Source organism: Rhineura floridana, chromosome 14 (assembly GCF_030035675.1).
Source record: "Rhineura floridana isolate rRhiFlo1 chromosome 14, rRhiFlo1.hap2, whole genome shotgun sequence".
Lineage (NCBI taxonomy): Eukaryota > Metazoa > Chordata > Lepidosauria > Squamata > Rhineuridae > Rhineura > Rhineura floridana.
Genome location: NC_084493.1, coordinates 32,825,132 through 32,847,041, shown reverse-complemented (window position 1 = coordinate 32,847,041; position 21,910 = coordinate 32,825,132). Strand labels below are relative to the sequence as shown.

The following is a 21,910-nucleotide window of genomic DNA, read 5'->3' as shown; positions in this document are numbered from 1 at the left end:
TGCCTTGGATCAGACTTCTACCAGGGCTGCCCCTGAGGCTCCACTCCGGCCTACGAGCAAACACCCAACCCCAGCGGGTCTGTCTTCTGAGGAAACGTGCCTGCGATTGCTTGACAAGCCTCTCTCCAGTAACGCCGGCTGACGGCTTGTAAGTGGGAGCCGGAGGCTGCTTGCGTCACGAAGAGCGCAAATACGCCCAAGGGCCAGATGGTCCCGATCAGCAAAGGCCCAGCTGCGCAAGGGTGTTCCCTTCCGCCTGGGCGAGCCACGTGGGCCTAGCGGGAGGGAAGCTCGGCAGAAGGAGGATGATGGCGGCGCCTGAGCTGAGCCGCTTTTACAAGGAGCTGCCGAAAGTGGTGAGCCTTGCGCCGCGCTTTGCCCGCCCGCCTGCCCTTCCTCCCTCTCCTCCTCCGGGGTGGGTGGCGCCTGGGATTTAACCTCTTTCTTCCTGGCTCAGCACAGAGAAGAAGCAGCAGCATCACAAGCCGGCTGCTTACACTTTCAGCCTGAGCACCGGAGCCATCCAAGCGTCAAAGCCAGTGCTTGGAGACGCCCCGGATCTAGACGCCTCTCCCTCCTCCTCCCTGGCCTCTCAAGCCTCTGGCCACTGCGGTTGGGACCTTCCGGTCTCTCTTTCACACACACACATGTACACACTTTTCACACAAGTTATGTTTACATCGAACCCGGTTTTCACTTTGCCTTACGGGCTTTAGTCAAATAACAATATAAAATAAGTAATTCAGACGGACACAAAATACATATTGAGAACCCGGTTTTCACTTACTTTATTTATTTATTTATTTATTTCATTAAACTTATAGACTGCCCCATAGCCGAAGCTCTCTGGGCGGTTCACAAGACAAGAAAAACATCAGAAATATAATAAACATGTATCAATATAAACACATTAAAAGTTTAAAATGTTAAAAATTAAAACAATGTCAGCACATAATAAACATGTTAAAAAGCCTGGGTGAAGAGAAAAGTTTTCACCTGGCACTGGAAAGATAGTAGCGTTGGCGCCAGGCGTATCTCCTCTGGGAGATCGTTCCACAGTTCGGGGGCCACCACAGAAAAAGCCCTTTTCCGCGTTGCCACCCTCTGAACTTCCCTATGGGTAGGAACTCAGAGGAGGGTCTTTGATGATGAGCGTAGTGTACGGGCAGGTTCATAGCGGGGAAGGCATTCCAACAAGTATTGTGGTCCTGTGCCGTGTAGGGCTTTGTAGGTCAAAACCAGCACTTTGAACCAGGCCCGGAAACAAATAGGCAGTCAGTGCAAGCGGGCCAGAATCGGTGTTATATGGTCGGACCGTCTGGTCCCCATTAGCAGTCTGGCTGCTGCATTCTGCACAAGCTGCAGTTTCTGAACCATCTTCATAGGCAGCCCCATGTAGAGCGCATTGCAGTAATCTAATTTTGAGGTTACCAGCACATGAACTACTGAAGCGAGGTTCTCTCTGTCCAGATAGGGGCGTAGCTGGGCCACCAGCCGAAGTTGGTAAAAAGCACCCCGTGCCACCGAGGCTATCTGAGCCTCGAGTGACAGGGATGGGTCTAAAAGAACTCCGAAGCTACGAACCTGTTCCTTCAGGGGGAGTGCAACCCCATCCAGAACAGGTCGAACATCCCCCATCCTGTCAGGAGAACCACCCACCAGCAGCATCTGTCTTGTCTGGATTAAGCCTCAGTTTGTTAGCTCTCATCCAGTCCATTGTCGCAGCCATTCATCGGTTCAGCACGCCGACAGACTCACCTGAAGAAGGTGAAAAGGAGAAATAGAGCTGCATGTCATCAGCGTACTGATGGCAACGCACTCCAAAACTCCTGATGACCACACCCAGTGGCTTCATATAGATATTAAAAAGCATGGGGGACAGAACTGACCCCTGCAGGACTCCATACTGGAGATCCCAGGGTGCCGAGCTCCCCAAGCACTACCCTCTGGAGACGACCCACCAGGTAGGAGCGGAACCATTGCCACACAGTGCCGCCCACTCCCAAATCAGTGAGTCGTCCCAGAAGGATACCATGGTCGATGGTATCAAAAGCCGCTGAGAGATCAAGGAGAATCAGCAGGGTCACACTCCCCCTGTCTGTCTCCCGACAGAGGTCATCATACAGGGCGACCAAGGCTGTCTCCGTGCCAAAACCGGGTCTAAAACCAGACTGAAATGGATCCAGATAGTCGGTGTCATCCAAGAGTGTCTGGAGCTGGTTGGCAACCACTCGTTCCAGGACCTTGCCCAGGAATGGCACATTAGCTACCAGCCTATAGTTGTTAAGATTTTCCGGGTCCAGGGACGTTTTCTTCAGAAGTGGTCTTACTATCGCCTCTTTCAGGAGGCCAGGGACCACTCCCTCCCGCAGTGAAGCGTTAATCACTGCCTTGGCCCAGCCAGCTGTTCCATTCCTGCTAGCTTTTATTAGCCAAGAAGGGCAAGGATCCAACGTAGAAGTGGTCGCACGCACCAGTCCAAGCACCTTGTCAACGTCCTCAAGCTGTACGAGCTGAAACTCATCCAAAAAATTAGGACAAGACTGTGCACTGGACACCTCATTCGATTCAGCTGCTACAACATTGGAGTCTAAGTCCTGGCGGATGCAAGAGATTTTATCCTGGAAGTGCCTAGCAAATTCATTACAGCGCGCCTGTGATGACTCCACCATGTCCGTAGGGCCAGAATGTAATAGCCCTCGGACTATTTTAAAGAGCTCCGCTGGACGGCAGATCGATGATTTAATGGTGGCAGCAAAATATTGCTTCTTAGCTGTCCTCACTGCCCCTAAGTACAACTTAGTATAGGCACTTACCAGTGCATCATTGCATCCATCAGGAGTACGTCTCCATCTGCACTCAAGCCGTCTTCTATGCTGTTTCATCGCTCTCAGCTCCAAAGTATACCATGGAGCTGCATGAGCTCTACACCGAAGAGGGCGCACAGGGCGATCGTGTCAACTGCCCGGGTCATTTCTGCATTCCACAGTTCCACCAGGGCTTCGACAGGAGCTCCAGCCTTATCAGCCGGAAAACTCCCCAGAGTCTTTTGAAAATCCTCAGGAATCATTAGTCTCTGGGGGCGGACCATCTTAATGGGTCCCCCACCCTTGCAGAGGGAAGAGGTCGCTGTAAGTCTAAACCTCAACAAGCGGTGATCTGTCCATGACAAAGGGACCGATGTAAAATTCCCTACATCCAGATCACCATCTCCCAGTCCCGTGGCAAAAATTAAATCTAGAGTGTGTCCTGCTATATGTGTTGGGCCAACAGCATGTTGAGACAGCCCCATGGTTGTCATGGAGACCATGAAGTCCTGAGCCGCCCCAGACAAGGTGGTCTCGGCATGAATGTTGACATCCCCCAGCACCAAAAGTCTAGGGGATCTCAACAGTACATCAACATACTTTTTGAATAAAATCCCCAATGACAGCACTAGAAAACAAGCAATGACAAAATCGCACAGCATAGCAGATTCAAAACAGGTAACAATCTGAAAACTCAGAGGCACCAACAAACTAATTCCAGATTTTTTTAAAAAACAGCAGATTAAACTCTTTCAATATGCCTATTCTTTAAAAAAAAAAAAAACCCACAGTAGATTAAAACTATATCAAAACAAAACAGCGCAACTCTGTGTATATTTAGTTGGAAGTAAGTCTTGCACCCAGGGAAGTGTGTATTAGATGTAGATTTAGAACCAGCGTTCTGGTTTGAATAAAACTCCTAAGGAAAATAGCAATAATAATAATAATGTGAAATAAGGTTAGATAAAATGCAGTGCAATGAAGTAATGAAAGCAACGTATTTAAAAAGGCTAAAAATATAAAAACAAGGTAGTATCAAATCAGTACCAGTTTTAAAAAACCCGGAGCAGAGTTAAAGCAAGCTGTATTAAACATTAATAGGTTACTGTTCAATAAAATCCATTACTAAAATGCCAGGGCAAAGGAGTAACCCAGAGCAATCCTAACTTTGCCTTGGGGAATGGTTAGAGCAGTGGAGTCACCACTGCATCCCAAACCCTCTTGGCTACTGCCGGTCAGGGCAGAAGATGTGGGAGGGATTGTTTCAAATTGGGTCTCTCGCCTAGCAGTGGCTTGGCTTAGGATCCAAAGGATCCACCGCAGGCCCTGGTCTACCCCTGTAATGCCCCATTTTGGGGGTTTATGATGGCCACCATGAGCAGGAATCCCACCAGCAGTAGCTTTCACCATTAGCTGAGGCGTCAGCTCAGGGGGCACTGCAGGAGCCGCCACAGTGGCAGAGCCCCCCAACCAGTGGAGCCTGGCAAAGGGACACACCATCGACCAGTCAAATCTTAGCCACCTCCAAGAGTGCAGATCAGAGGCTAAGACTGCTCCCTGATGCTTAAAACATATGAGGGTATGATGTGGCTGTTCCTGTGGAGGAAATTCTACAAAGGGGGCACCAAGACAGAAAAGGCCCTTTCCCTGGTTATCACCTACCTGACCTCCAAAGGTGGGGTCACTCAAGAAAGGGGCTCTGATTCTCAGATAGGAAAGGCAATGATCCAGATGGATTGCACCCATTTTGCACAATCCAGCCAACATTAAGAACCATTACATTCCTTTGATTTTATTGGGAGTGTTACAACCCAGCCGTAACGAGATTTTATTGGAAGTAAGACCCACGGATTTCAATGAGATTTACTTCCAATGAGTATATTTAAGATTGTAGCCATTGGCATATGTTTAATTCTCTCCCACTGAAATCAACAAGATGGAAAATTGTTTACTCTTGGCTGGGTGTTATTCTTACCATTTTTTTATTGAGAAGGAAATGATGAGAATGTTATATATATTAACAAATTTCAGTGAAGAGAAAAATAAATACTTTTAAATGATTTTCCATAGTCTGCTAGTTTCCACACCAGGAATAAACATCCCTTCCAAAATTTAGTTGCTTTTTGCCTTCCCTCTGTTACATCCATAGAACTTCCTCTGGAAATCCATGCATATTCTCATACTTGGAGATACCATCCGGCTTTGTGCTGCTTCTCCAGGATTTTGCAATTGGCAGGCAAGATTCTGCCTATTGGTTGTCTCTAGGTTGGTTTTTATAAAACAGAAGATCCCCAGAAAGAAGTTGGTTGCTAAAAAGAGCCTTTTTGGACCACCTAGTTCTCAGTCATAGATGTGTTTAGGGAGGTAGGGAGGTGATTGTGGTAGCTCAGCAATAAGGGCAAGCCCGTTTTCTCCAGGCAATTTGTTTTCTTCTTAAGGAATGCACAGTTTTAAGTTGGTTGCATCAGAACTTAAGAAGAGCTATGCTGGATCAAACTAAAGGTCCATCTTGTCCAGCGTCCTGTAACCAAGCAAGACATGGGCACTTACTCTTGATTGTCTCTAGTGTCCGGTATTCAGGCAAACTGAGAAGTGCAGGGTCCCTTTGTGATAGTCACAGCCATGACCCTCCCCCTTTTTTGCTGCTGGGTTGAGAGTAAGATCCTTGTTAATGACTTCTCCCACAACAACAGTCGTCCCTAAGAGTCAATAAGCAGGAACGGGGGGAGTGTTGGCTACTGAGAAGAGTCTTCTTAGTGGTTGACACACCTCCTTTCTCTCTGATTGGCTCCAATCAACAGGAAAAGACAAGGGAGCATGTTAAAAGACTCTTCTCAGTGACTAACACACTACCTTTCATGCTGATTGGCTTGTGGGAAGCTGGAGATATAGGGACCCTGCTGGGACCTTGCTCCCCCAAAAGTAAGGGGTCTAAGGCCCCCCAAAACACTGAATGAATACACCCCTGGGTATATTGCCTCTATACATGGAGGTTCCAGTTAGCTACTCGTGGCTAATCATTATGGATAGAGGTACCTTCTGTAAGTTTGACTAAAAGGAACTGCCCTTCTGGATCAGGCCAAGGCTCTATCTAGTCTAGTGTTGTTCTCCCCAGCAATGCCAGCAGGACACTTCTGGGAAGCTCTCAAGGAAGCCATGAAGGAAATAGCCCTCACCTGTTGTCACTCTCACACACCAGTATATTGCCTCTGACGATGGCCATCACTGACTGGGGATGGGTGAGAAATTCGATTCAGTTCACATTTGAAGCCAAATCTATCAAATTCACCCTTTCCGAAATAATATGAGAACCGAAACACAGGCATCCATCGAAATTCACGCTTATTCGGATTTTGCAATGCAGTTCGCCAACCAAACAATGGTTACCAAAAGGCATATTTTAGGGGAAAGTGCCTATATGAATGAAAATAGCATACAGAAATGCATTATATGATGAGAAAGTGCTTGCAGAAATATGTACTTTAGTCAAAACTGCCTACAAAATGGGTTTGTAAGGAGAAATTTGCACTAAAATGCTGGAGAATTTTTGTGATGATTTTTTTAAAAATAGCAAATTGCTTAAAAAATATGGAGAACTGAATTTAAAATTGGAAAAATGAGAAACTGAGAGAACCAAAATTGACAGAACTTTCCATCCCTATCACTGACAAGTGGGACCTGCAACAAAATGTTGCAGAGCGGGGCACTCCTGTTCCGGGTTCCAACCAGCCAACCATGCCCCTTTCCAGGGCTCGCATGGTGGACTCAGTGAACCTGAGTAGCTTCAGCTCATATCTTTTGTGATCTGAAGCTAAGGCCAACAAGGGTAGTTTGAGAAGAAGTGAATACTACAGCCTAAAAGGAAACTCCCAATCCAACAGGGGGAGAATCCACAAGGTACCCACAGGTCCTCAGCTAAACAGAGATTCTGAGCCTTTGGCTCCAACCATCTTCAAGGTAGAGTACATTTTTTTTCAAACTCAAGGACAGAACAAGAGAAATGCTTAGCCCTTAGAATGTAACATTCACTCGCTTTCTATTGCAAAATGTAAGAGTCTGAAGAATCCTGTTGCTTGTTTACACCAAAGGAAAAGATTACATCATCAGTGGTGACCAGGGCCAGCCCTATCCTTAGGCAGAGGAAATTCCCCCCCCCAGCTGTTCCTGCTGAGTCCCTCTCAGGCTTTTCCCCCTGAGCGCCACAGCCATTTCCAATCTGCAGAGCCAGTATCCCAGTGATGCTGTTGTTGATGCCCATCCTGTGGCTGCTAACCTTGTCTGCTGCCCTCAGGTGCAGTGGAAGATGCTGTCATGTCACCAGTGTTGAAGGACAGATGGGCTTCCCTAGGTGGACTGGAGGGGATGTCCTCTCGTCCATCCAATGAAGCTGAAAGGTGGAAGATTCAAGACAGGCAGAACAAAGCTCATCTTCACATAGTGCATGGATGTACTGGAATTTGCACCCACCAGATGTAGTTATAGCCACCAACTTGGATGGATTTAAGAGGGTTTTAGACATATTCATGGCAGATAAAGGGCGTGATGGCTGTGCCATCAGTATTGGAGGTGGTGTGTCTGTGAATACCAGTTGCTGTGGATCACAAGTGGGAAGGGGACTTTTGCACTCAGCTCCTAGTTGCCAGCTTCCCATGGACATCTAGTTGGCCGCTGTGAGAACAGGATGCTGGACTGGATGGGTCTTTGCTCTGACGCAGCTGGGCTCTTCTTGTGATTAATCATCTGTATTGTGCCTACTCTGATGGTGGTGATTAAAACACATTTTTTAAATATCTGAAGATTTGTATTGTAGCAAATCAATTCAGTATTTCCCCCCCTACTCTTCTTGGTTAATTTGGCTTTTGCTGGAGGCCCACCCGTAAGGTTGCTTCTGATAACGGTTTTGGCTCCATCCCCAAGGGCGGGTGTGTGTGTGTGTGTCTATCGCTGATGTTATTATTTTGCTGCCAGTGTATTCCTAGAAGCCTTTTCAGTGTCACAACGCTGAGATATGGAGTCCATCTGTCTAGTCTTAAGACTTGGTGAAACTGGCTGAAGAAGAAACATGGAGAAATCAAAGCACTGAATGGGATGGATTCTCCTGTCTTGCCACCTTTTACAGGGATGATTTTAGTAGGGATAAAGCACACCTAATGCTGCATCTGGATTGTAGTCTGTTGCTCTCTTCAGTGTCGTTGCTGGTGGAGACAAAATGGCAGCACACAAGCAGTAGTGTTGTGGCAGATTCAGAAGTGCAAGGTCTCTTCATCATAGTCACATCATAACCCCTCACAGCCATGCCCCTTTTTCCATTTGCCCTCATCTCCCTTGCTCTCCCTGTCATCTCACGAGTCCGCACTCCACCACAACAGACATCCCTAGGAGCCAGTCAGCATGAAAGGGGAGGCTGTGTGTTAGCTACTGAGAAGAGTCTTCTCAGTGGCTGACTCACCACCTTTCACTCTGATTGGCTCCGATCAGTATGAAAGGACGACTCTTCTCAGTGGCTAACACATTCCCTTTTCATGCTGATTGGCTCGTACATAGGGACCTGGCTGGGAACCTGCTCCCAAAAAAGTAATGGGTTTACAACTCCCCGCATCCCCAGATGACTACACCCCTGCACACAAAAGGGAGGTATTATTAGGCTTGGAGGAACTCCAATTTTGTAGAAGTACCACAAAAAAGGGAAAAAATACCCAAAGAAAGGGGGGAAACCCCAAATAGCCCAGTGAGGACTGAGCAAGCTCAGTAGTTATGGAATGCTAGCTGACAGACTGGAGTAGAGTATAATGGAAGAAATCAGAGGTGGCTGACTGAAACTAGAACAGGAGCACCCCAGACTGCAACATTTTGTTGCAGGTCCCTCTTGTATCTTGTCTTGCAGAGATGGACAAGAGGAGTGTAAAGCTGCTAGCTGCATGTGGCTTCCTTGCCTTTTCCATAAGTCCCAGCTCTACTATTTAATCATGGGGCAGTGCCTATTTTCTGACACTTGCTTTCTGACACTGTCCCTATTTTATTCCTAATTTGCTTTCCAGGGAATGCCTTGTTAAAAAGTTGTTAGCATAAGTTTCTAGAGTTGTTGCTGTTTAGGACTTAGCTCTTCCTTGGGGCTCTTGCAGTTAAATCTCTGAGTAGGGGGCAGTGATGATGGATGCATCTTGTTTCTCATACACATGCATGAAAACGCACACACACAAATGGAACTTCTTCCCAACTGAGGTTAGACAGGCACCCTCCTTGTTAGAGATTAGACAGGCACATGACTAAGACCTCTTCGTTCCAGCAGGGATTTTAACATAGCATTTGGTTTTATTATGATGTGAATGTGTTATTGTTTGATTTTCCTCATGGCTTCTTTTTATGTACACCACTTGGACATGTGAATAGGCGGTACATAAATGTCTTAAATAAATATTGCAGAGACATTCTGGCTTGGTCTACTTTACACAGTGTTATGCTGTCCAAGTGGTGAGAAGCTCCCAGGGTGCAACACTTACCCGGGTCTGGTTTCCTTTGGAAGGAGGTCACTGGAGGCTTTTTGGTGTCTTTATAATGTTTACTTTTATTTACAAATAGGCAGGTTGAGCAGAGGTGGAGGCACACCTTAGCACTCCAACAGGAAACCAAAGTCCACTGCTCCCACATCAGGTCTCCAGAGAAAGTCAATCAGTGTCTCAAAATGCAGTTAGCTTACAGAGCCCCCAGAACTGACCTCTCTGCCTCTCTTGCATCTGTTCGTGTCTCACTCAAAAACTACAGTATATTGTTTCTTCCCACTCAGACACTTAGATTACATCACCTTAACTAATTGTGGGGGAAGGAAGGGCATGCCCCTTTTAGATATTTCCTAGGTGAACAAAAGACTTAAAGAAAATCTAATAATTAGTTTCCATGGAAGCACATCACCTGCAGTTACACTAACAAAAGATGTGCCTGACAACTTTGCCAGGACTATTATGGGAGTCGCCTGCAATATTTCTGGCTCTTTGAACCCTCTCATATCCAAATTCCTAATGTTACAATAATACAGCCTTTCCCAACATCTAAGGACCCAAAGGTTGGGAAAGGCTGCAGTAATAGACGGTAAGCCAGGTTTTGCAGGAGCTTATGTGTATTTTTGCCAAGGTCCAAAAGACAGCCAGCTACAGATATAATTGATGTCTGCAGAGCCAGATACAAAATGGTAGCTCGGGGGCCTACTGCACCCCATGAACTGTACCCTGGGATGTCTTGTATATAAAAGCACAGTTCTGCATCTGCATTAGCACAGATCTGAAGTTTAAAAAGCACAAAAGCGTTTGGGTTGTTGCTATTAAGTAATTGGGAGTCAGAAACCCGTGCCAATGTATTGCAAAACATCCAGCTATCAGTGCGTAGGTCCAAACCTGCTTTCTGCCTGCCCCTGTTGTAAGCCACTTAGAGGCAGGGACTGTCTCAATTCACTGTCCTGTACAGCCCATGACAAACTGATGGCTCCATATTAAGATTAAATAATAAGGGTGGTGATATCCACTATCCTGACCTAATGCTATCTCAGAACAGCCATAAATGCCAATTGAAACGCTGACAGTTTCTTTTGAGAAGAGTGCCCTTGTTTTTAAAACATCTGTTCCTGTTCAATGGCTTTTGAGATGCTTTGAAGCAAATTACTCAGCTCCTGCAAGACTGTATCAGACGCCAAGGGCTGCAGGAGAAACATATGGAACTAAAGCAAGAAGGTGATAAGGGATAGAAATGAGGCCCAAGGCACGTAGACTGCAGAAGTAACTGGGCCTCAAATTGGTCCCAACAGGCTTTGAGCTGTTTGACTGTGGAACAGACTGCCTCAGAAAGTGGTGGGCTCTCCTTCCTTAGAGGTTTTTAAACAGAGGCTAAATGGGGATACCATAATACCAGATTTTTTGCATCAGCAGGGGGTGAAGTAGATGACCTTTGAGGGCACTTCCAACTTCCTGATTCTAAGGACATTTTTGTGCAGCATAACCAGTAACTTAATTAGAGGAATGACTCCTCAAACTGCATGCCATGAGAAACCTGCCAATAAATTCAACCCATAAATTCACAACTAAAACCATCCACCAAGGAGGTTCTGCTCTCTTTCTCCGCCTGAATCTCTGTCCCAGAGAATTCTGTTTTCAATCAGCCTTGTCTGGTGGCAAATAACCCTGCCACATCTCTGCATCAAACATGTCTGGATTATTCAATTGCTCTCACTGTAGAGATGCCACAGAAGTACCAGCAGTTCAGCTCATAGGAAGAGCCTTGCTGGATCAGACCGAAGGTCCATCTCATCCAGCCTCCCATTCCTAGTAGTGGTCAACTGGATGCTTTTAGGAAGCCCACAAGCGGGGTGCGAATGCAGTAGCCATTTTTGCTGCTGCTGTTTCCCAGCAACTGCTACTGAGTGGTATGAAGCGCCTCTAGAGAAGCGCCATATAGCCATCTTGGTTAGTAGCCATTACCTCCATGAATGGAGGACATAGCTTAGTGCAGCCTTTGCCAACCTGCTGTCTTCTGGTGGTAGAGTGTATGCTTTGCATGCAGAACATCTCAGGTTTGATCCCAGGTCTTTTCAGGTAGGGCTGGGAAGGTCTCCTGCCTGAAACACTAGAGAGCCACTACCGATCAGTGTCAATAGAACTATTACTGAGCTAGATGGGCAGTGGTCTGTCTTGATATAAGGCAGCTTCTTCTGTTCTCTAATTCCTATTTTAAAAGCCATCTAAGCTAGTGACCATCAGTGCATGCAGTGAATTCTGTAAGTGAGTGATGTGCTCTGTGGAAAAAGTAGTTTCTTTTGTCTTTCCTGAATCTATCAATTCCATGAGATTCCATGAGATGAGAGTTTATTTATATCTTTTATTTATGAATCGCTTCCTATGAAGCACATCAAAGCTATTTCACAATATAATAAAAGTATTCACTAATAGGCAAAAAACCTTGCGGTTTAAGAATATAGCTATAGTCCACAGATCTTTCTATCAGACTTTAAAAAGAAGAATCCTCCGTGGCGCAGAGTGGTAAGCGGCGGTAACGCAGCCGAAGCTCTGCTCACGGCCGGAGTTCGATTCCAATGGAAGGAGGAAGTCGAATCTCCGGTAAAAAGGGTCGAGGTCCACTCAGCCTTCCATCCATCCATGGTCGGTAAACTGAGTACCCGGCATATGCTGGGAGGTAAAGAAAGGCCGGGGAAGGAACTGGCAAGCCCACCCCATATATACGGTCTGCCTAGTAAACGTCGCAAGACATCACCCTAAGAGTCGGAAACGACTCGCAGTATAAGGGCGGGGATACCTTTACCTTTACCTTTTTAAAAATCAGGGAAATTGGGCAGCTATAGTGAATGCACCAGGGAAGCAGGAGACGTGACCTCTCTGAGATATTATACTGCTCTACAAATTTGTCAAAATGCAAAGACAATTTGGGTTGGTCTTTCACAGTCCAATCCACTTTCTGTGTAGCTTGGAAGAATTTGGTAATGGGTCTTTCAGAGGGAGTATGATCAATTATCTGAACTCGGGAACCACCAACCCATAGCACCTCCGTCTTGCTAGGATTCAGACTCAGTTTATTGGTTCTCATCCAGCCCACCACCGAGTCCAGGCAGATCAAGTATGAATAACGGTCGCACTCCCCCTGTCCTTCTCCCGATAAAGGTCATCCATCCGGGCGACCAAGGCCAATTCAGTCCCATAACCAGGCCTGAACCCAGACTGGAATGGGTCAAGATAATCTGTTTCATCCAAGAGTACCTGCAATTGCTGTGCCACAACCCTCTCAATCATGTTCCCTAAAAAGGGAGTATTTGCAGCCAGTCGGTAGTTGTTGTAGACCAATGGGTCCAGGGTGGGCTTTTTCAGGAGCTGTCAGATCACCTCCTCTTTCAGGTCAGCTGGAACCACTCTCTCCTGCAATGATGCAGTGACCACACTCTGGATCCACTCAGTCAAAGCCCCTCGGCAAATTTTAATAAGCCAAGAAGGGCAAGGGTCGAGAGCACATGTTGCTGGCCGTATCATCGCAAGCACCTTGTCTACATCATCAGGCCGCATCAACTGAAACCGTTCCCAAGAAGTTCAAGCAGACGTTGCACTGGATACCTCATTGGGGACTACTCGTGCCCAATCAGCCTCACAGCACGTCTTTCGCCACTTGCGCTCTAGCCATCGTCCAGCCTGTTTCATTACCCTTAGCTCACTGGTGTACCAAGGTGCAAGCCGGGTTCCACAGTGCCAGAAAGGGCACTCCGGGGCAACAGTGTCAAGAGCCTGACGTGCCTCACTGTTCCACAGCATGACAAGGGCTTCAACAGGGTCACCTGCTCTATCTACTGGGACTCCCCCAGGGCATTCAGGAATCCAGTGGATTCCATTAGGCTCCAGGGGCAGACCATCTTAATCTGTCCACCTCCCCTGCAAGGAAGGATCGGAGCCATAAGTCTACACTTCACTAGGAAGTGATCTGACCATGACAATGGGGTGACACCCCCCCCCATCTTCAGACCACCCCTTCCTCCATCTGGAGCAAAAACCAAGTCGAGAGTGTGCCCTGCCCTATGTGTCAGGCCAGTAAGAACTTGAGACAGCCCCATGGTCGTCATGGAGGCCATGAAGTCCCAAGCCGGAACACTAGAGGCAGCCTCAGCATGGACATTGAAATCTCCTCCAACACCACAGCCGAGACGGCCTCTGGCAGCTCGGTCAGAGAAACTGCCAGGCAGCAGGGTGGACGATACACCAGCAGCAACCCTAGTTTACTGTCTCCTCGGCCCAACACCAGGTGCAGGCCCTCACAGCCAGCTCCAAGACACAGTGTGACAAGGGCTTCAACAGGGCACCTACTCTATCTACTGGGAACTCCCCCAGGGCATTCAGGAATCCAGTGGATTCCATTAGGCTCCAGGGGTGGACCATCTTTTAGAAATGAAAATATCAGCTGTGTGTGTGTGTGACATTCAGGTTTGGGATTGCGTGTGGGAGTTTTAACTCTTCTCTCCACCCATCCACTCACCCACCCTGCTGCTCCCAATGAAAATCCTCCCAAGCTGCTATTTGCATTCAGAGTAGACACTTTATCCCAGTCTGTGTCTGTGTTGGAATTGCTTTTTAAGATGTTTTTAAAGCTGTTTTTTTTAATAAAAAAATGTTTTTAAAGATTTTGTTTTAAAGAATGTTTTTTAAAATATGTTTTTAGTGGTTTTGTTTGCTGCCCTGTGCTCCTACTGGGAGAAAAGGCAGGATATAAATTTAATGAATACATAAATAAAAATCAATAAATCAAAAGCACCCCCCCTTTTTTTACAGTTCTTCATTGGCAAGGTGGTCCAATGTTTTCTCCACCTTTTCCAGCTCTTGCAATATCCTTTTGATGCAGGGTGACCAGAATTGTACAATTTCATAGAATCATAGAATAGTAGAATAGTAGAGTTGGAAGGGGCCTATAAGGCCATGAAGTCCAACCCCCTGCTCAATGCAGGAATCCAAATCAAAGCATTCCTGACAGATGGCTGTCCAGCTGCCTCTTGAAGGCCTCCAGTGTCGGAGAGCCCACTACCTCTCTAGTAATTGGTTCCATTGTCGTATGGCTCTAACAATTAGGAAGCTTTTCCTGATGTTCAGTCGAAATCTGGCTTTCTGCAACTTGAGCCCATTATTCCGTGTCCTGCACTCTGCGACGATCGAGAAGAGATCCCGGCCCTCCTCTATGTGGCAACCTTTCATGTACTTGAAGAGTGCTATCCTATCTCCCCTCAGTCTTCTCTTCTCCAGGCTAAACATGCCCAGTTCTTTCAGTCTCTCCTCATAGGGCTTTGTTTCCAGTCCCCTGAACAGCTTTGTTGCCCTCCTCTGAACCTGTTCCAGTTTGTCTGCATCCTTCTTGAATTGTGGAGACCAGAACTGGACACAGTACTCCAGATGAGGCCTAACCAGTGTTGAATAGAGGGGAACTAATACTTCATGCGATTTGGAATCTATACTTCTGTTAATGTAGCCTAATATAGTATTTGCCTTTTTTGCAGCCACATCACACTGTTGGCTCATATTCAGCTTGTGATTAACGACAATTCCAAGATCCTTCTCACATGTCGTACTGCTGAGCCAAGTATCCCCCATCTTATAACTGTGCATTTGGTTTCTTTTTCCTAAGTGTAGAACTTTGCACTTATCCCTGTTGAATTTCATTCTGTTGTTTTCAGCCCAATGCTCCACCCTATCAAGAACCCTTTGAATTTTTTTTCTGTCTTCTGTATTAGCTGTGCCCCCCAATTTTGTATCATCTGCAACTTGATTAGCATGCTCTGTACTTCCTCATCCAAGTCGTTAATAAAATGTTGAAGAGCACTGGGCCTAGGACCAAGCCCTGTGGTACCCCACTCGTTACTTCCACCCAGTTTGAGAAGGAACCTGGAAGATGTCATGGGTTGCATCAGGGAGGGAGAATCTCAGCCTTCGGCCCTGAATGCCTCTCTGCAGGATTCTCTGTCTGGTCTTTGGGGTCTCCCCTGGACACCCCCTCTCACTGGCCCTCCTTTCCACTCTCCTTGGGTGCTTTTGCCTGGCTGAAAAGGGCCCTTGAACTCCAGGAATGCTGCTTGCTTGGAGGATAGAGAGGAGGGGAGAGTAAATCAACCTTTTTCGCTCCACTCACTTTTACTTCTCGACCCACCCATCACCAGGCATATTGCCCAGGGAAGGTTGCATGGAAAGGAATGGAGCCTTCAGGCTGGAAAAGTGTCTCCACCCCTGGGTTTATGTCAGCAGTTAGAAATAAACACACAATGCTTACGGTTACCAAAGGAAGAGAGAGGCCTTTTAGGGAAAAGGTGTAAATGTTGGGGATGGAAGTGACCCTTGGAAGTAAACACTGATTTGCTTCTCATTCAGGAACTCCATGCCCACTTGAACGGCTCCATCAGTTCTGCTACCATGAAGAAATTGATGGCCCAGAAACCAGACCTTCAGGTTCATTATGGAATGACCATGATTGACAAGGGGGAAAAGAGAAGCCTGGAAGAGTGAGTATGCCTTAAGCTGTGGACCTTAAAGGAATGGTGCTGGAGGTTATGAGGTAAACATTACACCATCTGCCAGGCCCAAACCCCCAAATATAGCCCAGTCTTTCTGTACTCGTTGATCAGACAGGTCTGTGGTGTGCTTTACAGGCAAGAAGTCCCCATGCTGTAGCTCCTGGCTAGGACAAAGTTGCATGTTTTTGGAGCAGTTGTCCTTAATATGGGGCATGGACCTGATTTTGCATACCCACCCCCTCATTCTCTGCCAAACCCTTTGAGTGGCACTCCTGTTCCTTCTGTATTGCATTATTTTTTACTTACTTATTTATTTATTTATTAGATTGATATCCCAGCCTTCCTCCCAGTAGAAGCCCAGGGCGGCAAACAAAAGCGCTAAAAGCACTCTAAAACATCATAAAGATAGACTTTATCTTACAACAAAACATCCTTAAAAACATATTAAAACAAAAGATTTTTTTCAAAAATAGCTTTCAAAACATCTTAACAAGCAATTCCAACACAGATGTCCGGCATAATTATTGACTCCTCTGTCAACTCTCAGCTGACTGCATCCAGCTGCAACAGGGAATGATGCAGGGCCACTTTCTCGGCACAACTGAGAGACCAGCAACGTTTGACACCTCCTTTCCCTGAACTTTTCCATCTGAGCTAGTCATTAGAAGAGCTTGTCACTAAGAACTTAGATTCAATCCCAATCCATTTTCATTTTGTGTTGCTTTTTCTATTATAAACCTGAAGGTAAGGCTTTTTTTCTTTTTCTGTAGTGATGATGTATAAACTGCTCTGGGAGTCTTTTTTGGCTGAAGAGTGGAATAAAAATTCTCTAAAATAAATAAATGTTGGTTTCCCTCTATGTTGAAGCAGCAAAGGAAGAAGAGAATTCCAGAGCTGGGAAGCAACCACCAAGAAGGCCCCACCGCAAATACATTTCTGTTCTTTTCAATGTGACCATTTAATTAATTAATTTATTATTATCTATTTATTAGATTTATATCCTGCCCTTCCTCCCAGTAGGAGCTCAGAAGTGTCAGCATGTGGGGACGGGTGCAGAGTGAATCCTGCATAATATATGCAGAAATGTATTTGAAATGAAAGTGATATGATGCGATTGGAAAAAGCTAATATTTGAGGAATGTGTCGCTATGTCTTTAGTTTTTTTAATGTATTTTCATTGTAACTCTCTTTTTAACCTTCTGTTTCTGCAGATGTTTTCAGATGTTCGAGATCATCCATCAGGTTACCAATAGAACTGAAGACATATTAATGGTAAACTCATTAAAGCTTTTTAATGTGTGCTCTTTTAACATGCTTCTGAGAGAATCAACCTTTTGCTGCAGGATAGCAAAGAGGAAAAGGAAGCAACTGCTGGCCAATCAGGTTTTGTTTTATGTTTTGTATTTCTGGGTGTATTATTTATTTCTTGTTGTTGTTGTGTTTAAGGAACCCAGAGTGCTGTACAGAGTCATCTCTCGTCCTGCCTGACTCAGATTTTCTCCTTGTAATAACTCAGGTTAGACTGGGTGATTATCCCTGGCCAAAGGCCACCAATGGCTGAGCAGGATTTGAACTGGGCCCTTCCCAGTCCTTTTTTGAGGTTGACTTTGGTGTCCTATTTCCATACTGATGATCAGCTGATCATTGCAAAGAACTGAAGAAATGCATTCATAATTACATGTAGGGAGTGGTCAGATAAGGGTTGGCAGCTGAGCAATGATTAAAAATCCATGAGATGGTAGACAGCCGAATTCTAATAGTCAATAATGGATGGAGTCCTTTAATAGACAGTTGGAAGATAACTTACTGTGTGGAAATTAAAATGGACAACATTGTGAAATGAATTGTATATGAAGCATAGATTTTTATATTATATAGATCTTTTTGAATATTCTTTATATTTAGTGATGATGAACTATTTTTGGAAATAGATTGATAGAACCAGGTACGAGTGAGTTTGAGAAGTTTTTTGGTAATTTTTTTTTAAAGCTTTGAAAACGACTGTGGAACACTCTGTGGATATCATTTCAGCTTAAAATGCTGATATGATTTCAGGTAACCAAAGATGTTGTTCAGGAATTTGCTGCTGATGGAGTCAAGTACCTGGAGCTAAGGAGCACGCCCAGAGATGAGCAAACCACTGGTGACAAATTGTTTTTCCTTGTATTTTATAATTGTCTGCTGCTTCCCACTAAGCACCCCTACCTTCCAACTTCGTCTCCAAGAAGAATTGCTCTTTTTTTCTCCTCACTCCCCCCTCCCCGATACAAAAATTGGGACCTTGAAGAAGGGAGAGATCCATTTTGGAATGCTGAAACATCCAAATGCCCACCCCTAACCCCTGCCCTTGCGGGGTTGGCTCTCACTTTCCCCTCTCATTTATTTAATACAGTTATTTATTTATTTAAAATATTTCCATCCCGCCCTTCTACCCTATAATAGGGCACTCAGAGTGGCTTACAATAAAATTGAGCATGTACATAATACATTTGTACACAATAAAAATCACAAAAACATTAAAATAAATTAAAATACATAAAATACAATTAAAATACATAAGATAATATATATACATATACACACACATGCACACATATATGCATATATAGGGAGCGGTACTGAAGTTATGAATATCCCACTGAAAGTATGCTGGCATGAAAGAATCTTAGAACTTAAAAAGACCCCTGCTGGTGAGGCCAAATGCCCATCTAGTCCAACATCCTGTTCTCACAGTGCCAAACTGGACGTCTTTGGGAAGCCCGTAAGCCGTCTTCTGATTCCTAGGAATTGGTATTCAGTAGCTGATTGCCACTGACAGTGGACGTAGAATAGAGCCATCATAACTAGTAGCCATTGATGATCTTATCCTCCATGAATTTTGGACCAGGACATTCAGAGAAATCAGCATAATTATGGGTCAGAGAGTCATATAGATAAGCAACAAATCTGAATGTTGTTAATGACATCAGTTTATTCCTCAGGACTATTGTAATTAAGATCGAACTTTCAGTGCACTCAGGTGAACTCGGTGTGGAGTTGGGAGGGGAGATCTTGGTTATTACTGTTGCACTTACCAGTTCTGTATAATTAATTTGTCACTTACCTGTATGCATTTTATGACAAACAGTCAAATAGGTATTTGTCTTGAATGTTTAAAAAAGCATTCTAAGTGAGTTATACTATGCCTATTGATTCAATTTATGTTTATACCAGTGGTTTTTGTTTGTTTTACACATTTTGACTGATAGATTGCATTATTGATGGTTGTGGAAATTGCTTTGTGACCATCTGTGGTAAAAAGCAGTCTATAAATATTGGAAATAAATAAAAGACACAGAGAGAGTTTGGAACGCGTGCATGGGCAAACCTCTGCATCTTCTTTTAGGCACAGTGGGCCCACGTGATTGGCTGGCGCTGTGAAACCACTAGATTGTCCAGGCTTGGGTATAAATAGCCCCGCATTTTGTCCTTTCCTGGTTAGCAGTACTGACCCTCCTGCCTGCTGCATTTCAGGCTGGATCTCTCAAACTCTGTGGCTGCTGGCTCCAGCACCTTTCTGCAATAGCGAGTGTGACCCTGGCTTGGCAAATGCCCAGCCCAACATCTGGGCAATGTGAAAAGAAAGCAGTGTGGTCAGGGTCATCCAAATAGTGATACATGGATTTGGGAATGGCTGTAGCTCACCCAAACTCCAGCACGCAACCAGGGAGCAAAACACTAGAATAGCTCGGGGTGTGTGTGTGTGTGTTATATACACATACCACACGCACACACATACGAAAAAAGCATGAAACAGCACTTCACACAAGCTTGCGCTGGATCCCTTTTGGGATTTAGGTAATCACTGAAAATATATATATGATACTGTAATTAACAAAGCTGCTGTGAAAAAGGCGGAAACCTAAATGTTTTGCAACATAAATTAAACCTCTGTTTTGTTAATCACGGTATCATTCATATCTATGTAAATATATGGATTATACTTTATACTTGAAATGAATACAAAGACCTTATCCTCCTAGGTATGACCAAAAGAATGTATGTAGAAGCTGTACTTGAGGGTGTAAGACAATGCAAGGAAGATGGATTGGATATAGAAGTTAGGTAAGTTATGTGCCCAAGCCCCTGTGTTTTAAAACCCACCAGTTGTGGTGCTGAATCCCCTCCAGAGCCCATTCAGTGTTCTTCCTGTCTCCCTAGCCGTTTCTACAATAGTAGCCTCTCATAGCTAGTTCCTTTAGCAGGAAAAGAGATTTACTGCCACCATATGATGTTGTTGCCCTGGGCTTCTTTTGAGAGGAAGGGCAGGAATAATAATAATAATAATAATAATAATAATAAGACAGTCCAGTCCCTACATTACACTCCCATTTGTGAGCTGAGCAATTTTTATTCAAAGCTTTCAGGAAAATATTAGTGCTGCTGTCCTTAAATCAATTATTCCCAAATGATTCTTGCTAAAACGAATGAGATTTACTGTGGAATAATGCAGCAGCTTGACAGCTCACTGGGACAGAATATCGCCATTGCGCTACCACACAGTTGGAAGAATTTCACGGACTGCCAATTAGCTACCAGGCTAGGTTCATGGTGCTGTTACTGGTATTCAAAGCCCTCTACAGCCTGGGACCAGGATACCTAAAAGATTGCCTGACCCCTTATATACGTTGCTGCACTATGCAGGAAAGGGCCTCGTGCAGATGCCGTCTCATCAGGAGGTCCGGTCCATACAATGTTGGAGTCGGGCCGTTAGTGTGGCGCTGTTACCCTTTGGAACTCCCTCCCATTTAAGGGTGGAAGGATCTGTCAGTTTCAGTTCTCTCAGTTTCTCATTTTTCCACTCTTAAATTCAGTTCTCCACATTTCTCTAGTAATTTGTGTGTGTGTGTTTTTAAAAAAAATCCTCATGAAAATTCGTCAGCATTTTGGTGTGCATTTCCCCTAACACACCCATTTTTATATGCAGTTTTGACTAAAGTACACATTTTTGCAAGCAATTCCTCCTGATATAATACATCTTTGTTGCTTATTTTCACTCATATATTCATTTTTATGCACACTTTCCCCTCACATGTGCATTTTTGTAAACATTGTTTGGTTGGAGAATGGCATCGGAAAATTTGGATGTGTGAATTTCGAAGGGTGGCTGTGTTTCGATTCTCATATAGTTTCAGAAAGGGAAAATTTGATAAATTTGGCTGTAAATGCAAACTGAATTGAATTTCCTTCCCATCCCTCTTTACATATCAGACAGGTGTTTCTTATCTTTTTCAGTGCCTATTGAAGACCTTCCTCTTCCAACAAGCCTTTTAAGTAGAGATTTTTATTGCAGTCTGTATCTATATTGGACTTGAACATGCACTTAAATAAGTTTCTGTTGCTTGAGTTAAATCCCTTTGGGATATTTCATGGGAAGCAAATCATAAATGAAATAAATAAGTAGCATGAGAATTGCCCCTGAAATAGGAGCGGGACCGTAGCTCAACTGATCAAGCACCTATTCTGCATGAAGGAGGCCCCAGGTTCAGTTCCCAGAAGCACCTCTAGTGAAAAGGCTCAGGTAGCAGCTGATGGGAAGGACTTTCCCTTCTTTGCCTAAGACCCTGGATAGATGCTGCCTGTCAGAGTAGACAGTACTGGTCTAGCCTGACCTTGGATGAGACTTGCTTGTATGCCCTTTACACTCTTGCTTTTGTCAGCTGTCGTTATGTCCTTCGCATAGTTAAATCTGGGTATTTATTTTTATTCTAGGTTTCTGTTATCAGTGGATAGACGAGGAGGACCAACAGTTGCCAAGGAAACAGTGAAATTGGCCAAAGACTTCCTGCTTTCCACTGATGGAGTGGTTGTGGGTTTAGACCTCAGTGGAGACCCTACTGTAAGCTTTCGTTTAAATAAAACAAAATGTCACCGCCAAAACTGTCACATGTCCTTATCGTGTTTTAAGACAGACTTTGCCAGCCTTGGTGCCTTCCAGTTATTTTGGACTACTACTCCCATCAGCCCAGCCAGCACAGCTCAGTAGCAATCCAAAACAGCCAGAGGGCACCAGGTTGGCAAAGTCTGGTGTCAG

The 21,910-nt window shown here is 44.9% G+C and overlaps 1 protein-coding gene across 3 annotated transcripts in view; it reads left to right on the top strand.

The window, feature by feature from the left end:
* The first annotated feature begins 252 nt into the window (after positions 1–252).
* Positions 253–21,910, top strand: part of ADAL (adenosine deaminase like) — a 43,364-nt gene continuing 21,706 nt past the window's right edge. For 2 of the 3 annotated variants that reach the window (XM_061594971.1, XM_061594970.1), the window contains exons 1-6: positions 253–356; positions 15,695–15,825; positions 17,049–17,109; positions 17,893–17,980; positions 19,860–19,941; positions 21,589–21,715. In XM_061594971.1, coding sequence (XP_061450955.1) covers positions 306–356; positions 15,695–15,825; positions 17,049–17,109; positions 17,893–17,980; positions 19,860–19,941; positions 21,589–21,715 — 540 coding nt within the window. In that variant the 5' untranslated portion in view covers positions 253–305. The remainder of the gene's footprint in view (positions 357–15,694; positions 15,826–17,048; positions 17,110–17,892; positions 17,981–19,859; positions 19,942–21,588; positions 21,716–21,910) is intronic. The other variant, XM_061594972.1, reaches the window with a different exon arrangement.